The following is a 17,878-nucleotide window of genomic DNA, read 5'->3' on the forward strand; positions in this document are numbered from 1 at the left end:
CGAGGGGGCAACGGAGCGACCTGCGCTCTCACAGGCAGGCTCCGCTGGGGCCGGGGCGGGGCGGCCGGCCCTGCCAGCCGGTGAATGAAGGTTTTTAGTCTGGGACAAAGCTCTCCCTTTGAGGACTAACTGCCAACAGGGAGTGCTTTGTTTTGAGTAGAATTTAAGATGATTGCCGGGGAGACAAGGGGGGAAGGCGACACCGCGGAGGCCGCGCCGTGCAAACCCGGGATCCTACGGAACAGCTTTTTTCCCCACTTGTTGGCAAATATGGACGCATCTCGCGCTGACACTGAAATGTCCTGGTCTCGGGTTTCCCGGGCAGGCGATCCCCTCAGAGATACGCGCGGACATACGTGGGTCCTGGCGCAGAGGAAAGGCCGCTTCTCACTTGTCGGCTTCCCAGGGGTTATTGTCGTTGGAGAGAGGAAGCCCGTCCTCAGGACCCAGCCAGTCCTTGGGACCCAGCCCTGGGCGGGGAGAGGCGGGGGACGCGTGGGGACTCTGCAGGCTGAAGCTTCTGCTCAGAAACCAGCCCGCGCCTGGAGACGGCCCCTGCTGACAGCCGCCCTGCCCTGCCCTGCCCGCCCCCACCCCGGGGCCCGGGCGCTGACCACTGCGCTCCTGCCCGTCAAGGCGCAGCTCCCCACCTTACCCAGAGCCAAGCGCCCAGACCTGTGTTCCTGCCTCAGGGCCTTTGCACAGCCACTCTGCTCCCTCCACTCCGGATTTTGCTTCCCCAAATATCCATCTCCCTGCCTCCGTTCCTTCCAGCTCATGCTCGAGAACGTCCCCAGAGGGGCCTCCCTGATGCTCCCCTCTCCTCTTTACCTGCTGGATCTCCCAGGTTTTGTTCTTACTTCTCTCCCTCTCTGCACGTCGCCCCTGGCCTGTGCAAGGATTCAGGTCAACTGAGGAACAATTACAGCGCTGGGAAGCTCCCGTCTTGGTCCCTGCCTTCCTAGGCTGCTGTTCCAGGGCAGGTTCTGGATGCTTCTGGATGCTGCAAGAGAGGGCGTGTGTCAGCAGGCAGGGGTGGGAGCCCCTGCTCCTTGCCTCCTGCGTCTGCCAAGAGACCCGGTAGGTGCAGGTGCCGATGACCTGCTTGGTCGTAATGGTGGGACCCTCCATTTGTCAGCTGCCTTTTGAAGCTCATGGGCGTGGGCTCCAAGTTACGGTCACTCCTCAGTGACCTCAGCCCAGGGAAGGGAGTCATGACACAGATAATCCCGAACAGCTGCAGACCCAGCCCGGTGGAAGCGCTGAGAACAACGCTGGTCCGGCCTGCCCTTGGTCCTCAGCCCTGGGCGAGCATTGACACCGCCTCTGTGTTTTAATGACTGTTTCTCATTGCATGCAAAGCTGTTCTCCTGCAGAAAAACCTTTTCTCCCCTAGCTGCTATTGCAGGAAGAATATTCTTTAATATTTTTATGAACTTAAGTACCCTTTCTTTACTAAACTAGGACTTACACAGGACACATCGGGTCAGTGTTTTGACAAATGCCTGCCATGGTGTCACTGCCCCCGTTAAAATGTCAGGTCATCCTGGACCCCAAACTCAGTGGTTTCCAGTTTTCTGGCCTAATCCGCACAAAGACCCAGAGAGGCCACTTGCTGTTGGCACCAAAAGGGCGGGGGCTCCCACCCCGAGACCCCTGCCCAGCACGGTGCTGGCGTGACGTGGCTGCTCCGTGCACGTGAGTCGAGCGGCCGCCTGAGTGGCCTGGGGTTACGTGAGTTTGCAGAAGAGCAGACCCGCCCGGCTGACGGAGGCAGACCCGCCGCGGCCACTAAAAGCCGGTGCAGGACGCCCTCGGGGGCGCGGTCACCTGCGTCTCCAGCCCCCCTCGGGGGCTCAGCGCCAGAATGCCCTCGTGTGGGACTCGGACGTGCGTGGGCCAGGGCTCAACGTGCGGCCTCCGGAACCCACGGGCTGTTTCCCCTTGGTCCCCAGGGTCATGGGCATTGGTGGAAAGGACACTGGGGCTGGGAAGGAGGCCCACGGGCCCCCCTCACCACAGGGAGGAGAAACGGGTCCCTTTCTCAGGTCCAGTCCTGACCTGGCCAACGTGCTGTGCAGCTTCACGCACGTGTCAGGGCGTTTCTGGGCTCTTGTTTCTTCAACTATGCAACCAAGGAGGGGCTTAAGCCTAACGGGCCCCAGTTCCTGTCGCATGGCCGCTATGTTTTATAGGAATGAGGACTTTCCGGACCGCAAGTGACAGAAAACCCCACCTGCACTGGGTTAGGAGAGGACAAGGGGGGCTTCCTGGGCAGTTGAAGAGCTGGGAAGTTTGCTGATTCAGGTACGGCTTGATCCAGGTGCTCTGGCAATGTCGTCTTGACTCAATCTCTTGCCACCACCACCACCTTCTCTTTCATCTCCCAGCCCAGGTCACCTTTGCTGGGCAAACCCACCCCATTAGAGCCGAGAAAGCATCATAGGTCCCTGCTGCCTCCTGCACCCCCAGGGCTGAGACCAGGGTGCTGCCAATCAAGCAGGAAGCCAGAGGGCTCCTGGGCCCGGCTCCAAAGCATTCCCCCATCAAATCATAAGAGCCGCCGTGGAAATGGCCAGGAAGCCCCACAGCCCTTTCAGAGCGGATCTTGGGTGGGCCGTACCAGTAAGGATCCTTCTAGATTGGCAATGTAATCTGACCTTAAGTTCAACCCAGTTTAATGAGTGTGTGAGGCTGACAAAGGCCCGGCATGGCCTCTGGAGAGGCTTTGGGGTGAGGCCTCCAACACTGGGGCTGGCCCTGCCCCGTGACCTCAGGTCCCCTCCCAGTCCCCACGGAGCCCACGGGGGCAGCCATAGGGCGGCCGTTTGGGAAACAGACCGAGGCCCTCTGAAGGAGGAGGAAAATGCTGAGAACGGGAAGCAAGTGCCGCGGGCGGGAGAGTCCGGCCACTCAGCTGGACTTCAGGGAGCCCACGGAGGCTCGCGTGGGGCCGGCTGCTCTCCCGTCACTTGTAGGTACCACTGCCTGGCTGGGGCACGTGGGCAGGAAAGACACATGGAGAGCTCACTGGGTGCCCGGGAGAGATGGCTCAGAGGCGCCCCCATCCAACCGAGACAGTGGGTGCAGGCCCAGCTCTGGTCCTGCGGCTGGGGAGCCCACCATGGGAAGGACCCTCCCCACAGGGTGTGGGCCAGGAGAAGCCCCAGGCGGTGCCCCCCGACTAGAGTACAGATCAGCCTGGTTGCTCACCCACGTCACCCGTTCCTCGTCCCCACAACCCCGCTCTTCCTGAGATGTGGTCCCCAGATGAAGACCCCACCCCCACCCAACTGAAAGGTCTGTGACCCCCTGACCAGGGCCTGCACTTGCACAAGGTCACTGACAGGATGGACTTCGAGGGCCGGACTGCGCCGCTCCTGCAGACGGTCCTGCTCCCTATCTAGAAAAACCTTTAGAGAATGGAAACTCCACTCGAGGGGTCCAGGGTTCCCCTGCTGCTGGACCCCAGATCTATCTGGGCGCAGCCACATGAATGGCCTCTTGCCTCCATCTTTGTGTGCCGGGCCCTAATTTCCAGGGTTTTCTTTACCCAGTTGCTCTTTCCTTATGAGGCCCACTGGAAGGCCAGGGTCAGCCCAGGAGTGCAAACTGATTCCTGCCTTCTGGCCTAGCCGAGGAGACTCGGGGCTTCTGTCACTCTCAGCCGGGAAGCCCATGTGGCAGGGTCTGCTGCTGCCTGATCTTGGGAGGAGAAACTCGGATGCAGGCAGCCCTGAAGGCACGTTCCAGCCTCCTGGGTTTAGGGCTCCCTTCCAGGCCCTCTTCAGACACTATGTGTAAACAGTATCTTCCAAAGCAAACCTCCTGCCCCCTCACTTCCCTGACCCCCAGCGCCTCCCTGACCCACAGCACCTCCCTGACCCCCAGCACCTGCCGTCAGGATGCAAATGTGATATGGCCCCGGGAGGATGCATGCAGCCCCAGCCCCCCCAAGCTGGCCTCCATCACTGCCTGGGGGAGGTGGGCGCCTGCACCCTGACGCACACGGTTCACTGGGGGAGGCCTGGGAAGGCCAGGCAGCGGAAACTAGAGGGAAGCTGTGATGGGGCCCGTGAGAAACCAGAGAGCATGAGCACTCCCTGAGCTCAGGTGTCAGGCCTTGTGGCTCCTGCGGCTGCTAAGGTGGGGGTGGGAGGGCGCCAACTCCGTGCAGGACTGTGGGTTCCGAGAGCCTCTGTCTGCTGGCAAGAGCTCTGCAGAACTTGGGGAGAAGGATCTGGAGTTGGGGGGGCTGATAGGGCCAGAGATGGGGAAATGGGAGGGGAAGGTGGGTGCTGCATTGGTGCCCAAAGACAGGCACAGGCCCTGGAACTGCTGGGCAGCACCTGGCCAGGGTATCTGATGTGCCCAAGTGGGCTCTTTCTAGAGACTTGTACAGCGGTGCTTCGACTAACTCATCCCAGTCAATGTCTCCTTATAAACTTGAGGAGGAAAATAAAAAACCAACATCAGCCAGTGCTGAATGAAACAAAGACCTGGGTCTGCCTGCATTATTCTTACTGAGGGGGTGAGGGGGACTCTTTGCGTTTGCTTTTGTTGTTTATTTGGGGTTTCATGGCAAGACAGAAGAAAAAGATGGGGCACAGGAAGACTGAACAGGCTTTCAGAATCACCTTCAAACTCATCCTGGGGGCAGGGCCGGGGCAGATGGCATAGGGGTCCTGCGGGGTCCTATTCCTGGTTCCAATCCAGCTACTGGCTACACACCAGGGACTGGATGTGAGGATCACGTGGGAGGTCAGTGCCTGCCATAGAGTATGTGCTCAATAAATGGGAGGACTCACAAAAAGCATTACCATCATGCCAGTAAGATTGATTTATGTGGAAATAGTTCTACCTCAGCTGTACCACTGTCCCAGGTTAATTCAAGATGATGTATCTGCCCAACGCTTGGGTATGAAAAACGGAAGAGTAGAGCAAGAGACAGGGTCAGAAAGGACCCACCCCCCACCCAGAAAGGCCGTCCATCTGCGTAATGAGAACCCGAGAAAGAGGAGCATGGGGGACATGCTTGGGGGTGGGGTGGGGTGAGAGACTCCAGATGGAGAGAGGGGGATGGGGGTTGCTTGAGGATGTGGGGATAGAGAATTGGAGAAATGAGGTTATGGGTGTGATGTGGCTCCTCTGTTGTTCTAGAGATGTCAACGTTCCTGCTTAAGAATTTCTGGCCCCTGCATTGTGCTTCCTTATGTGAGATTCTGCTCCAAGACCGGGCCGCAAGGAGTCCCAGCTTTCAGGAGGGTTACACTGTTGATTCCTTTTAGGACATGTGATGCAGAGGGGCATTCAGGTTACAGTGGGGTCCGAAGAGTCAGGGAAGTGAAGACAGAAAACAATCTTAGGAGCCAGGCATGAAGGAGTAAGCAGCTGATTCAGGATTCTCGACAACCCAAGAGTCCTAGTAATGTTTCCCCTGGGTAATGACTTGTCCTGAGCTGCGCGAAAGGGCCATTATCATGAGCCAGCCATGGACTCCTGCCTTTTGCATGTTCTCCCTCTGAGCTCTGAGGAAGAGAGGGTCTACTAGTTCGGCCTTCTCCAGCAGAGCTGCAATCCCTGCGGTGGGCCGGGGGTCAGGGGGACTAGGAAGGGCACAAAGCCTTCTCAGCCACGCCTCTAGCAGCTTCCTTTGAGGTAGCCATGTAGCCCTGGCGTGGAAGTCATGATGGGCCACTGGGATCCCACCTTGAGGGCTATGAGGGTACCAATGGCTGACAATCCTTAGCTGACTCCCTCTCCCAGAATCATCCTTAGCCCCTGACAGCCAGACCCCCAAGGTCAGGTCCTTCATGGTTGTCCACATTCAACAACTGGCCAGTGAGAAAGTATAAAAGCCCAAGACCACTGCCCCATGCTCATGGTCACTCCACAGGGGGCCCCAACTCCAGAGCTCCTGAAAGGCTAGTGGAGGACCTTGTTGTGACGGCACCACCGCCCAATGTCTCCAGCCCATGTTTACCCTGAAGCACCCCCAGAGAACTTCCCTCGCTCTGACCTGACTCATCTTGGGACCTCCCTCTGCAATAACCCTCGTCCAGCTTGCGAGGGGTGGCTCTAGGGTTGCCAGGTCTATCTAACACGAATCCAGGTGCCTTGTTAAATGTGAGTTTCAGAACAATGGCGATAACTTTTCAGTGTGAATATGCCCTGTGCAATACTTGGGGGCATATCCATCTGTAAACATTATTTGTTGCTGATCCAAAGTTCAAATCCTACTGGGTATTTTTTATTTGGCAACCCTACCAGGATCACGGGGTTCACAGCATGGGGCCTAGGGTCACAGCCTGTCTGGAACTTCACACACTCACTTCTAATATGTAGGTCAGCTTGAGTTTTTCTTATGATAAATGTAACAACTCAAACATGACCCTATTTTTGCTTAAAAGAATAGGGAAACTAATAGCCACCATATCTTGAGGACTGACACTGTCCTCCATTTGGTAAGCATTTTAAAGTTGCTAACTTGTCTCTTCACCCATTTAATCTTCACAATAACCTTTTCCATAAATGTATCAGTTTGGATCAACTTTATACTATGATCGAGAGGAAACCAAATTATAAGCAGCTTGAAGAAAATTTTTAAAATTCAGAGATAAGCAATGCAAGGCAAGGAATTCCTCTTCTTCTACCATGCATGGCCTCCATTTCCCCAGGTCACCCTCACAGAGCAAGACGGCTGCTGGAGATCCAGCCATTACATAAAATTCCAGTCAGCAAAAAGGAAGAAGTAAAGGGCACAATCTTTCCCTAAGAATGCTTCTAGAAGGTGCACAAGTGCACCTGTAGTCATATGATTTAAGGGCAAGGAAAGTTGCAAAATACAGTTTTTATTCTACCTGGTCCAGTTAGAGTCAGAGTTTTTCTTGCAAGGCAGTAGGGGAAAAGCACAGTGAGAGATAATTAGCAGATTTCCCCACAAATAGGTACTATTATTATCCTCATTTTTGGATGAAATTGAGGCTCAGACAGATTAAATCACTTGCCCAAGGTCACTCAACTGACGCCCACCCCAGAGCCTGTAGCTGTACTAACCGCTACGGTATAATTTCACTTAATTAGGCTTCATAAATGCCAATTACATAAGGAGGGTCTGATGGTTGGCAAACACTGTTTTTGAAAATCTAACATTCAAACAAATCCTAGCAATGCAGAGATGAGCACTCTGTAAAACATGCCAATGATTGTAGCACATGCAGAAAACGATCAGCAGAACTTGTTTAAACACCACACACAGAGATATGAAAAAGACCAGTCTTCACACAGATCAGCAGTCCTGCCAGAGAAGAAAAAGCCCATCCCTAGTCTGGGAACACAGCTGACAGGGTGATCAAGAAGAAACAGGGGCCTCAAGAGTGGGGGTGGTGGTGTAAGGTGGTCGAGGGGCCGCGAGGGTGGGGAGGGGCTGCTGGAGATCAGTAAGAATAAAAGTCCGAGTGTTTGGGCATGAGTAAATATTAAGCAGCTCTGCGGGTTTTAAGAAATACAACTTGACAACACCCTGCAATACCTTTGACCTCTTGGATCTCAGGGAAATGGCCTTGGCAATAAGAAAATTCTCCAAGAGAAATATTATTTGTGTTCCACAGTTGTAAAGTGAATAGCCCTCCCCCATCCCAGGCCGGAGGAAGGGAAATTTGAACATGTAATTTAGAAGCTGCCTACAAGTGGGTGGGCCCCACTCCCAAGGTAAAGCTGCCTGGGACCTTCTGGAAGCTGAGCAGCTCTGTCAGGAGAAACCTTCTGAAATTCCGCAACCTGCTCACCTCTCTCCTGTTAGGATTAGATCACTCACACAATCATCATTTACAGAATGCAAAAATTAAACAGTGATTCGAGGGCACCCAGGCCTCCTCATTCCCCTGGGGCTCGCCTTGGGGGCCAACTGCCCCTGGCTGGCCACAGCTGCCCAGGTGCAGCAAGTGTGTGAGCCTGAAGCTGGAGTCAACGAGAGAAATGATGTGCTGTAATTGATTGGTCATGTCTGCTGTGGGCACAGAAGGGGCCAGGGAAGCCTGTGTGCTATGTTCTCTGATTCTGAACTTGGTGAAGCCCTTCATTTTATGAAGGGGGTGAGACTCCCCAGAGAAAGCAAAGTGCCTGAGTCTTTAGGGAGCTGAGTGAGAATGAGAGAGTAGTCTTCCTGACTTCTTAGTCTTCCTTTTACCATGAGCATCTGGGTTAGCAGCTGGAGTTTTCCTAAAAGCAGGTCCTAACAGGCCATCCCACACTCAAAAAGAATCTCTGTCCTTCACAGGAGGTCAGTTTCAATTCTTCTTGATTCATATTTGGATTGGAGCCTGCTTGATCTCAGGAGTCACCCCTCCCCCTTGGGCACCAGTAGGAGTAACCCCCAAACCACAGTGACAGCATGGCAGATTGAAGAAGGGTCCCTCATCCTCATTTTTGGAACCTGTGAGTCAGATTTCATGCAAGGCAACAGGAACTTTGTAGGTGCAACTTAATTAAAGATGTTGAGATGAGAAGATTCTCCTGAATTATCTGGAGGCCGAGGGTCCTCATAGGAGAGAAGTAGGAGGTCAGAGGGAGGGAAGGAGACACGACAAGGCAGGGGGTGGCGGGGCCAGTGAGGAGCCAGCATCTACAATCTACAGGGCTGCTCACCTGGCTTTGCAGCTGGAGGGAGGAGCCAGGCTACAGGCAGCCTCTGAAACCAGCAAAAACAAGGAAACACATTCTTCCCAGAGCGTCCAGATGGCAGCAGACCATCCAACACCATGACCTCAGGACGTCTGACCTCCGGAACGGTGCAATGACAAACGTGTTGTTTTAGGCCATGGAGTTTCAGGTAATTTGTTACAGGAACGTAATACACACGGTAAAAGTTTATTTTCTTTCCTTGTTTGCATCATAGCCTTCGAAAGGGGAGGGACTTTCCTCCAAGGGCCAATCAGGTCTCTAGGACCTTCACTTCAGGCCCCCTGGGGTTCCAGCCCGTGTGCCCAGAGAGGGTGTGAGGGCAGATGTGCCCTGGAAGGTTCCAGGTGCCGGCATGGAAGTCCATCCCACCATCCTGCATCCAGCGAGCCAAGGGTCTTCTGGCAGCCTAAGCTCAGAAGGGTGTGAAGAGCATGGAGCGTGGTCTCCGTGCCCGCTGTCTCCTCTCCCCGCCTTGCCGTCGCCCCTCTTCAGGTCTTCGAGGCCAGACAGAGATGGTTCTGGTCCTAACTTGCCCCTCAAAAACCACGAGCGGCTCTCTGGGCCTTTCACCCACCATGTCTTCATCTATAATATGCAGGCGGGGTCAGTTATCACAGTTATGCAAATATTATATGACTATTAAAGCTGTATCACTCAGCAGATCTAAAAGTTAAAACGGACAAGGAAGCACAAAACATAACAGCCTACGGAGGCTCTCAGCCCGCGACACCCTCGGAATTGCACAGGGACTCTTTCAATCCACTGACACTGGGCAGCTCCAGCTGGGGGAGAGGTGCTCCACGTGGGAGGACTCAGCAGCCCCATCACTGTCAGGAACATAAGACCCGCTTTGGAGAAAGTACCTGCCGTGCCGCGAGCTTACCATTCCCAGGAGCACCTGCGCTGTAAATCGAAGCTCAAGCTGGAAAACGCGATGCTGAGTGAAAGCAGCACACAGACGGTCTCGGAAGCCGTGATTCCACTTACGCGCGTGTCCAGAGGCGGTAACCCTGCAGTGACAGCAGGGGCAGGGGCCGGCCGCTATCTGCTGGGGCTTTGACGACGTTGGGATCCAGAGCAAGGCTGGCCCAGCTTGGAGAATGTGCTCAGTGTGTCCCTGAGCGGCACGTTTTAATGTTTTGTTACATGAATTTCGCTTTAATGTTGAAAAAGCTCATCATCCCCCACTGCAGGAACTCTAGGGATGTAGTTAGAGGCTGGGATGGTCCCCGGGAGCCCTGAAATTGCCTGGGCTGTCCACCAACAGTTTGCTGCCACATGAAAGGCTTTGCAGTGCTTGTCCTGCCCCTCGCAGGGATGGTCCCCGCTGTTCAGGGTCTGCCTTCCGGCCCCTGCCTGGGAAGTCGGTGCCATGGCTCTCAGCTGACCCTCTGTGGGGCCAGTCATGTTTTTCAAAACAGGTGAACAGGGGCTGAGAGGCTGGGTGCCTGGCTCAAGGTGGGGAGCTCGGTGGGGGCATCCTAGCTCAGAGCCCCTGGGGCCGCCACATCACCCTGGAGCCCTGTGTCCACCCCACTGTGCTTGTTCCCCACTCGTCACACCAGGACGCCTCTCCCCCACAACCTTCTGCAGGCACATCTTCTTCCAGCAGCTTCAGGACTTTTCAAGCATGAGACAGGCCAGCAGGACCCAGAGCAGAGCTTCCCAGTGGGGCCCATCGCACCCGGACACAGGCCAGCTGGCTGGACACGGGCCATGCCACAGCTCAGGGTGGGTGCTCCTGCATCTAGTGGGATGAGTCCAGGGGGGCGGCGACGCAGCCCTCCATGCAGAGGACAGGCGCCACAGGGATCACCCAGCCCAGTGTCCATCATGCAGAGGCTGAGAAACCCTGTTCCAGAACATTCGCTCCGTGTCAGCAGGGTCTTTCTTGGTCATGTGCTTTCTCTGTCTCTGCAGCCAATGAGCACCTGGGGCAGCAGCTGCCCAGCAAGCGCCTGGCGAGTCAGAGTGCGAACAAATGTTGGGGACGAAGCATGTGAGCGAATACTGGGGACCAGGCACGGCACGGCCACGTCTTCAGGGGCAGTCTGCTCAGAGTGGGCCTCCCCATGGGAATTCAAGGCTTCCCGTGGCCTGTCTCTTGCTCACCACTTGACTTTACTTCATGTCCTCCCTGCCCACGGCCTCATGGCCTCCTTGCTCTTCTCAGGCCCTCCAAGATGCCCGGCTCACCCAGCTCCCGAGGGCAGCCGCCGCCAAGTGGGTGCTTCCTCCAAGCACCTTGCAGGAAGGCCTGCCCTCCCGGGAGGCTGGCCCCGCTGCTCCACTCCTTGCGGCACAGCCCGCACCATCCCGCGAGTCCCATTCCCGCCCATCTGCTCTTCCTGCTTTGTCCCTGGCCGTCCCTGTGTGACACGGAGGGTGCTTCTCTCTGCCCCCAGCTTGCCAGAGGTCAGCATGTAGTAAAGGCTCGAAAAGTAATGGTCTCCCCTGGCTTGGGACACCCAGGCAGCCTGCTGGGGCCCATGCATCTGGGTGACACGAGTCACCTCGCAGGTGGCACTGTAAGGAGACTTACTCTGCCAGGCTGTGGGGGGAGGTGGCCAGAGCAAGGCCAGGGAGGTGGTGCTGGAAGGTTCCACAGGCCGGATCTGCTTTTACGGGGAGATGTCACCTCCACATCCCCACGTCAGAGGATTCGTAACAACACGGCCCAAAGCAGGGCTCGTGTCACCTGCGGCCCCACAGGTGTTAACATTCCCCCTCACAGATTTCGTCCTCCCCCGAGAGTCAAATGCATTTCACGCCCTGAAGATAAACTGTGTGTTTTATGGGGTCAGCCTGACTCCCACGGGAAAGCAAGCAAAGGCGCTGCACCGCGTCTGGGGATCTGCGACGCCTCCCTTCCACCGGAGACACGGTGTCCTCGAGCGGAACACAGCCCTTCCCGTTAAGGATCTGCCTGCTGCTTCCCACCCGCAAGGCCTCTGCCCCCTGCACCCCTCCACCCCAGCAGCCTGTGTGCATCCAGGTTTCACTGGAGGGGCCCGAGCTCGAGGCAGGGTGTGGGTGCAGCGCTCTCATCTGGGGCCTGGAGAGAGAAGGTAGTTCCAAGAAGTTGTGGGCTACTATGTCCCAAAAAGCAACTATTGCAAATCCCTGCTCCCCTGTCTACCAGGGAGAAAGCAGTGCTGGTTCCAAGGCCATGGCAGCTGCGACCAGCCGGGCTCTGCAGTGGAAGATGGATGTTCAGAAAGTATACTCAGTGACCTGGGAAGGGCCTTGTTTCGAGTCCCAGGGAGGCGCTGGAGGGAGCAGTGAGGAGGGGGCTAGCAAATGCTCAGGGGCCTACCCTGTCCTCTTGGCCTTCTTGAGCACTGACCCCAAAGCTTCAGTGCCAGCACCTGCCAGCGCTCCCCAGATGCCAGGATGCCATCCTCCAGGGCTTCTTCCTCACTTCCAAAGATTCGTTGCTCGGGGCTGTGCATAAGGACCTGGACCAGAGGAGATCAAGAAACAGAGGAGTCAAACCCGCATGGCATCAAGGGCAGACTTTCTCCCTGACAAGAGCAGGAGTGGGGGAAGATCCTACCTCGTTCTCCTGCTTGGAATGCTGTCATGTAAGTATGCTGGACTTGGAGCTTGGCAGCCATTTTGTCACCACGAGGCAGTGCCAGGCTCTGGAATGGCAGGTCTAGAGGAGCCCACCAGGAGGTCAGTGCCAATGGCACCAAACCCATCCTGGAGCCATCTGTCTGGATCCAGATTCATTAGTGGGATACCAGCCCCCCATTACTTAAGCCTCACTGAGTCTCCTGTTCTTAGCTGATGCAAGTTTTCCTCACAGATATGCATGATGATTGTGATTGTCTGGATTATTGTCGAGCAATAGTCGAGCCCCTTCCCTTGGCACTACGGGCAGAAAACCCCTCCCCACCCTGGTAACCGTGGGCTTGGCCCTGTGACTTGCTTCTGTGCATGCGGTACATGTGGTACAGGCCTGTCTGGGGCTCCGTGGGGCGCCTAAGCGATGCTCCAGGGGAGCAGGAGCCCAGATGTCTAACATCTGGTGTCTGCCACCTGCCACAAGGGACTTGAAAGAGAAATTAAATTCAATGAGAGTTACCTTCCCTGCGCGCCACAGACCGCAGATGGAAACCCCCGCCCGAGACAGACAGCATTTTGTTCCCGGGGGAGCGGGCAGCTTGCTTCAGTTCTGTGTGGCTGCATTCCCACTGGGCCAAACGGGTTGGCAAGTCGGGGCCCGCGAGCCACATCCCACCCCCCGGCCGTTTGTGTAAATCAAATTTTGTGGGAACGGCCACACCCATTTATTTACATACGTCCAGGGAGAGGGTGGACTCACGCCAGAGGGTCTGGCCCAAGGAGCTGAAGATATTTATTTTCCGGGGCTTTGAAGAAGACGCCGGTCAGGTCTGCACCGATCTGTCCCCAGTCCTCACCAACCCCCCCGCCCCACGGCTTCCACCACGGCCCCTGGACAGCGGAGAAGGATGCGCCCACACGAGCAGGAACACAAGCGACTTCACAGAAGGAAGCCAACCCCTGGAGGGGCCCGCGAGGCCTTCCCCATATACCACAGAGTTCTCCAGACGCCCCCTCCGTGGGGCCAGGCCCGTGTCAGGGCCCTGCCGGACAGCCCGGCACTTGTCCCCAGTCCCGGCCAAGAAAAACGACCCTGGCTCGTACGCTCGCGTGGCCTCCCCTCCCCCGGCTCCACTTCCAGGCCGCCCTGGCCTCCTTGCTCCTCGGGAGAGGCTGAGAGGAGACGTCTTCGGGTTTTCGCTCTTCATGGAAATCTGCACGGTGGGTGCCAGCAGAGACCCGATGTTTGTCTCCCTTCATCACAAGCAGAATCTGCAACTTGAGCCCGTGCAGCAGAAAGGAACGGAAAAAGTGCAACCTGACCACAAAAGTATTATTTTATAAATAAGGCCCTTCAGTCGTGGTTAATTGGATACACATTTTGCAAGATTTGGGGAACATTAAAATGATCGTACTCAAATTGACGGGCCAGGCTCACGTTACTGCTGTGGCTGTTTTCTGGGCACAGCCAGGCCCCAGGTGGCACATTTTAGCTCAGACACTGGGTTTTCCCTTAAGGATGTCACAGCTCCACCCCCACCCTTAAAAAAAAAAAGAGCAGGACTGATTTAGGGTATGTTTAACAGCTCCATAAATCACTCAACAAACTCGAATCTCATCAGAATTCTGCCAGAAATGATTTTCACAAAAGCAGATGGCCTGTGTGGGGTACTTGGCACGCTTTCTCGCCACCAAATTTCCACGCGCTCCTACTGTGTGTCAGCACACACCTAGCGTGGGAAGGAGCCCAGGCAGTTGCGGCCAATTCGTGGCTCGACAGCCCAGAGGAAATGAAAATGGTAAGGGCTGGAAGGAGAAGAGAATGTTCAAGAATCCAAGAAATAAGCGGTGGAGACGGAAAACCACGGCATGTGCCTGTGTGTTCGGAGGCGGCCTAAGAGCCCCACGGTCAGGTCCAAGGAAGCTCGGGGAGCCCGGCCTGCCCGGCTCCTGCTCTCAGGAGCACAGGGTCACTGAAGAAAGGGGATCCCCTTCGCCCACAGGGCAGACAGGAGGGGGCTGGAAGAAAGGGGGATGCGTTGGGCAGGTCAGAAACTTGTCAAGTTTTCTTGTTGGTTCCTCAAAAAACGACCCCGTCAGGTAGGTGCAATTGTACGCACTCCCCACGCCGAGGACCAAGCCCCTGGAGTTCCTTAACATTTCCACCAAAATGCTCCCAGCAGAAGGGAGCTCGCCAGATCTTCCTGCAGCAAAAGTGAAATTCCTTTCCAGTCCTGGTTTTTAGGAAGATTTGTTTCTTATGCTCTGCTGTAGACTGTATCTTTGTTTAATATAAAAAAAGCCTTTAATATTTTTTAAAAAAACCTTGATTGTCTATCAGTGCAACTCCACAAAATCTACCCCACCCCCGAGAAAAACTTCTAATAAAACTGAACTTCCTAGGGGCCGTACCTCATCTCCGCTGAGGCATGTCTCATTCCTCCACCCACTGATTTGTGCCCTGAGACCAAACAAACTCTAGTTCGAGAAGCTCAGTCAGAAAGCAGGGTTTGAAACGTGGTACCATCATGCAGAGGCTGAGAAGCCCTGTTCCAGAGCAGGCAGGATGACTGAAATACACTGCTGAGGGGAGCAGCAGGCGAGTCAGGAGAGGTCTGCCGTGCCATGTGGGTAGCTCCCTGGCTGGGGACTGAACTCGTGCTGCAGTGACTGCGGACAGCTTCATAGGTTGCATCCTAACCCCTTGCGCCACCAGGGAGGCCCCCAAATGTGGTACCTTTAAATCTTTATTTTTGCTTGGCCCATGTTGTATTTTTATAGTCTTCTCTCGCTTTCTCTCTCTCTTGTTTCTGTCTGTCTGTCTGTCTGTCTCTCTCTCACACACACACACGCACACACACACGCACACACACAATTTTCAGGCTCTTGAAAAATGGTCCCCAAATGCCTATTGTGTGCGCTGGGCAGTGGCGGCCCCTTCTGGCTGGCACGGGCTCAGCATTTTGCCACAGTCCTCATGCCTCCCTCGTGTCTTATACCCAGTGGATGTCACTGACTTACATGCTCATCTGGACCCTGGAGGTTTTGAGTATGTGCTCTTGTTTTGAAACTGTTGGTATTTGGGGTACAAAGCACTGAAAAGCTATGGGGTCCTCCCTGGGGAGAGAGAAAGGTGCCCAACAGGAGAAAGTCCATTCACAAAACAACCCTGCAGAGCTCCTGTCCCCCAGGAGGGAGGGGAAACGCACATGGTGCTCAGGGAAGTCTGCTTATTCCCATCTCCCTCTGATGCTGTGGAGTGATGGATTGGAGAAGCTCATTTCCTTTGGTTGGGGGAAAAAACCAAACAAACAGAATGCAAAAGAAAAAGGCAGTGTTCGGGAGAAGGCGGAGGAATGATGCAAGGCCGCTCAGAGCCCCGGAGCGGAGCTGTTAATTACTTCCTTCCCCGGGACGCTGGTCAGCCGCTCTTGGATGTGTTTGTCAAAGAAAGTACCACCCCCCCCCCCAATAACTCTCCTAAACGATACAATACATCACTTGAAAGTAAGCGAGGATCAACACGTTGTTAACCGTTTGATCTCACAAGTCAGAATTAATGATAGGTATTTTGCACAAAGAGAAAAAAATGAATGTTAAAAGCCTATTTACGTTAACTAAAGACACCCTTGCCGCATCAGGGTCGAGTTGGAGGCGATTTCCTGGCACAGCTGTTCCACGTTTGTTAGTCTGCGGGTGGGTGGCAACGGCTCGTAATCAGAGCCAGATTTAAGGGTGCGGGAGCTGAAATGATGGGGGTCAGGAATCTTCAGATAGAAAATCCCAATGATCGACTGGTAACAAGGGGTGCGAGGAGAGAGGTCACCAGTTAGAGTTCACCAGGAACTCCTTCTGAACTTTCGGGTTCGTTAGGGATCAGTTTCTTCATCGCAAAGATGGACCTCACGCCTTCACTCTGAAAATACGTAGAATCTGGGCTGGGCACAAGGGCTCCAGAACAGGCTCCCTTGTGGGGAACAGAACAGGTCCCTTTCCTCATGGATCTTCCCTTCTGGAATAGAAAAACTTTTACCCATCATGAAACAAACAGATTTACAAATCAGAAGAGTCCAGGTCATGACGATATCATGTTGAGAATAAACCAGAAGGCACGTGTCCCGATGGGACCAAGGGGAGGTCTCGCTGAGGAGTGAAGTGAAGATGGAATGAAGCAGGAAAAGCCCAGGGTAGAATGTTCTAGTAGAGGTCAAAGTCAGTGCAAAGGCCCTGAGGGGGGAGGGGTGTTCCAGTAAGGAAACCACAGGAGGCAGCAGAGTGGAGGAAGAAGCAGCTGGAAAAATGGGACCACAATGTGTCAGGTGCTGGAAACCATAAGTCCTATTGCTGAGTGTGAAGGTTCCATTAGTGGGGTCTGAATGGGAAAGTTGATGAGATTTGGTTTTCACTGAAAAAAATCTTTCTGGCTCTGGCTGGAGAACAGACTATGGGGTCCACTAGGGCAGGGAGACCAGGTACAGGCTACTGGAGTTGTCCAGGCACCTGGGGTGGGGGGGGGGTGTGTGAAACGCAGCCCAGGGCCAGCACCACTTGGCTACAGCTAGAATAAGGTCAAACAAAGAGTTTAAGATGGAGGCTGGGGTGCTGCTAAGGCCACAGGATCAAGATGAGTAAAGACAGATCCAGATGATGATTTGTTCCTTTGCCTTTGGCTGCACAAGGATGGGCTCTTTGTAAAGTATTTGGTTTTCTAACCATGGATATTTTTCCATAATTTTTGATTTTTGAAAACATTGCATTAAAATACTATATTGACAATGTCTTTCTACAAGCTAGACCGGATGCTGCCTGATTCGTGAATTATTTAATAAAGCCAATTAGATCTCTAAAAACATGGATGGATGGATGGATGGATGGATGGATGGATGGATGGATGGATGTTTGGATGGCTGGCTGGCTGGCTGGCTGGATGAGGGAGTGAATGGGGAGGGATGCAATTTATCTGGACAACCGAGTTTTTGGTGCCCCGTTATATTTTCCACCCTCACCCTAATCTCATCCCTGCTCCAAGGCTCATCAAATATGAACAACCACCGTCATTACTCGGTTTACAAGCAAATAGGCAAAAACTGACCTGATCACCGGGGGAGGCAGGTGCAAGATGGCTTCTGGAACTTTCTCAGAAAGGGGGTCACTCTGTGGGAAGGAACCTAAGGCATCTGGTAGTGTTAGGGGGAGAAGGATGTCCGGCTGCTCCGTAACAGTAGAACATGAAAGGGAGCTGGACCTGTGCTGGTCGCACATGAGCCCCACCTGGGGGCGCTGAGATTACTGGGGTGCTTGGGAGCCTCTGGGACCTGGCTGGACACCGGGTAATTCTAACTTCCAACCAAGTCGAAATTCCCTGAGCCTGAGAAGCCAGGTCCCAGCAGGGTGTCTGTGGACTTGCACTCTTCTACGTCCATTCAGCAAAGACTCAGGGGTGCCTTTGGGCTCCAGGGACACAGCCAGGAGAAGATCTGAAGAACAGGGAGAAGTTCACCCCATCCTGGAGGCTCTGGGTCTCTCCGTTCAAATTCCACAGAGAGAGCCTCTCTGATTGGCCCACTGGGGGTCACGTGTTGCTCCGGAGCCAATCGCCTGTGGCGATCCAGGGAGGCTCGCAGTG

General features: G+C 54.7%; 1 protein-coding gene across 4 annotated transcripts; it reads right to left on the reverse strand.

Moving 5' to 3' along the window:
• Positions 1-118: 118 nt before the first annotated feature.
• Positions 119-17,766, reverse strand: LOC119237696 (uncharacterized). 4 transcript variants are annotated; one of them, XR_008553028.1, is made up of 4 exons: positions 17,345-17,766; positions 11,999-12,140; positions 832-1,003; positions 119-470 (listed from the first exon to the last, which is right to left on the reverse strand). XR_008553028.1 is itself a non-coding variant. In XM_054698415.1 (4 exons), the coding sequence occupies exons 1-4, from the start codon at positions 17,512-17,514 to the stop codon at positions 388-390; spliced, it is 486 nt and encodes a 161-aa protein (XP_054554390.1). In that variant the 5' UTR covers positions 17,515-17,766; the 3' UTR covers positions 119-387. The 4 variants fall into 4 exon arrangements, 3 of the variants coding, with proteins under 3 accessions (XP_054554390.1, XP_054554389.1, XP_037357542.1); XM_054698415.1 differs by having other exon boundaries at positions 861-1,003; positions 12,051-12,140; XM_054698414.1 differs by having other exon boundaries at positions 12,051-12,140.
• Between the last annotated feature and the right edge of the window lie 112 nt (positions 17,767-17,878).

The sequence above is a fragment of the Talpa occidentalis genome, unplaced genomic scaffold (assembly GCF_014898055.3).
Source record: "Talpa occidentalis isolate TD23 unplaced genomic scaffold, MPIMG_talOcc4v2.1 talOcc4.10, whole genome shotgun sequence".
Lineage (NCBI taxonomy): Eukaryota > Metazoa > Chordata > Mammalia > Eulipotyphla > Talpidae > Talpa > Talpa occidentalis.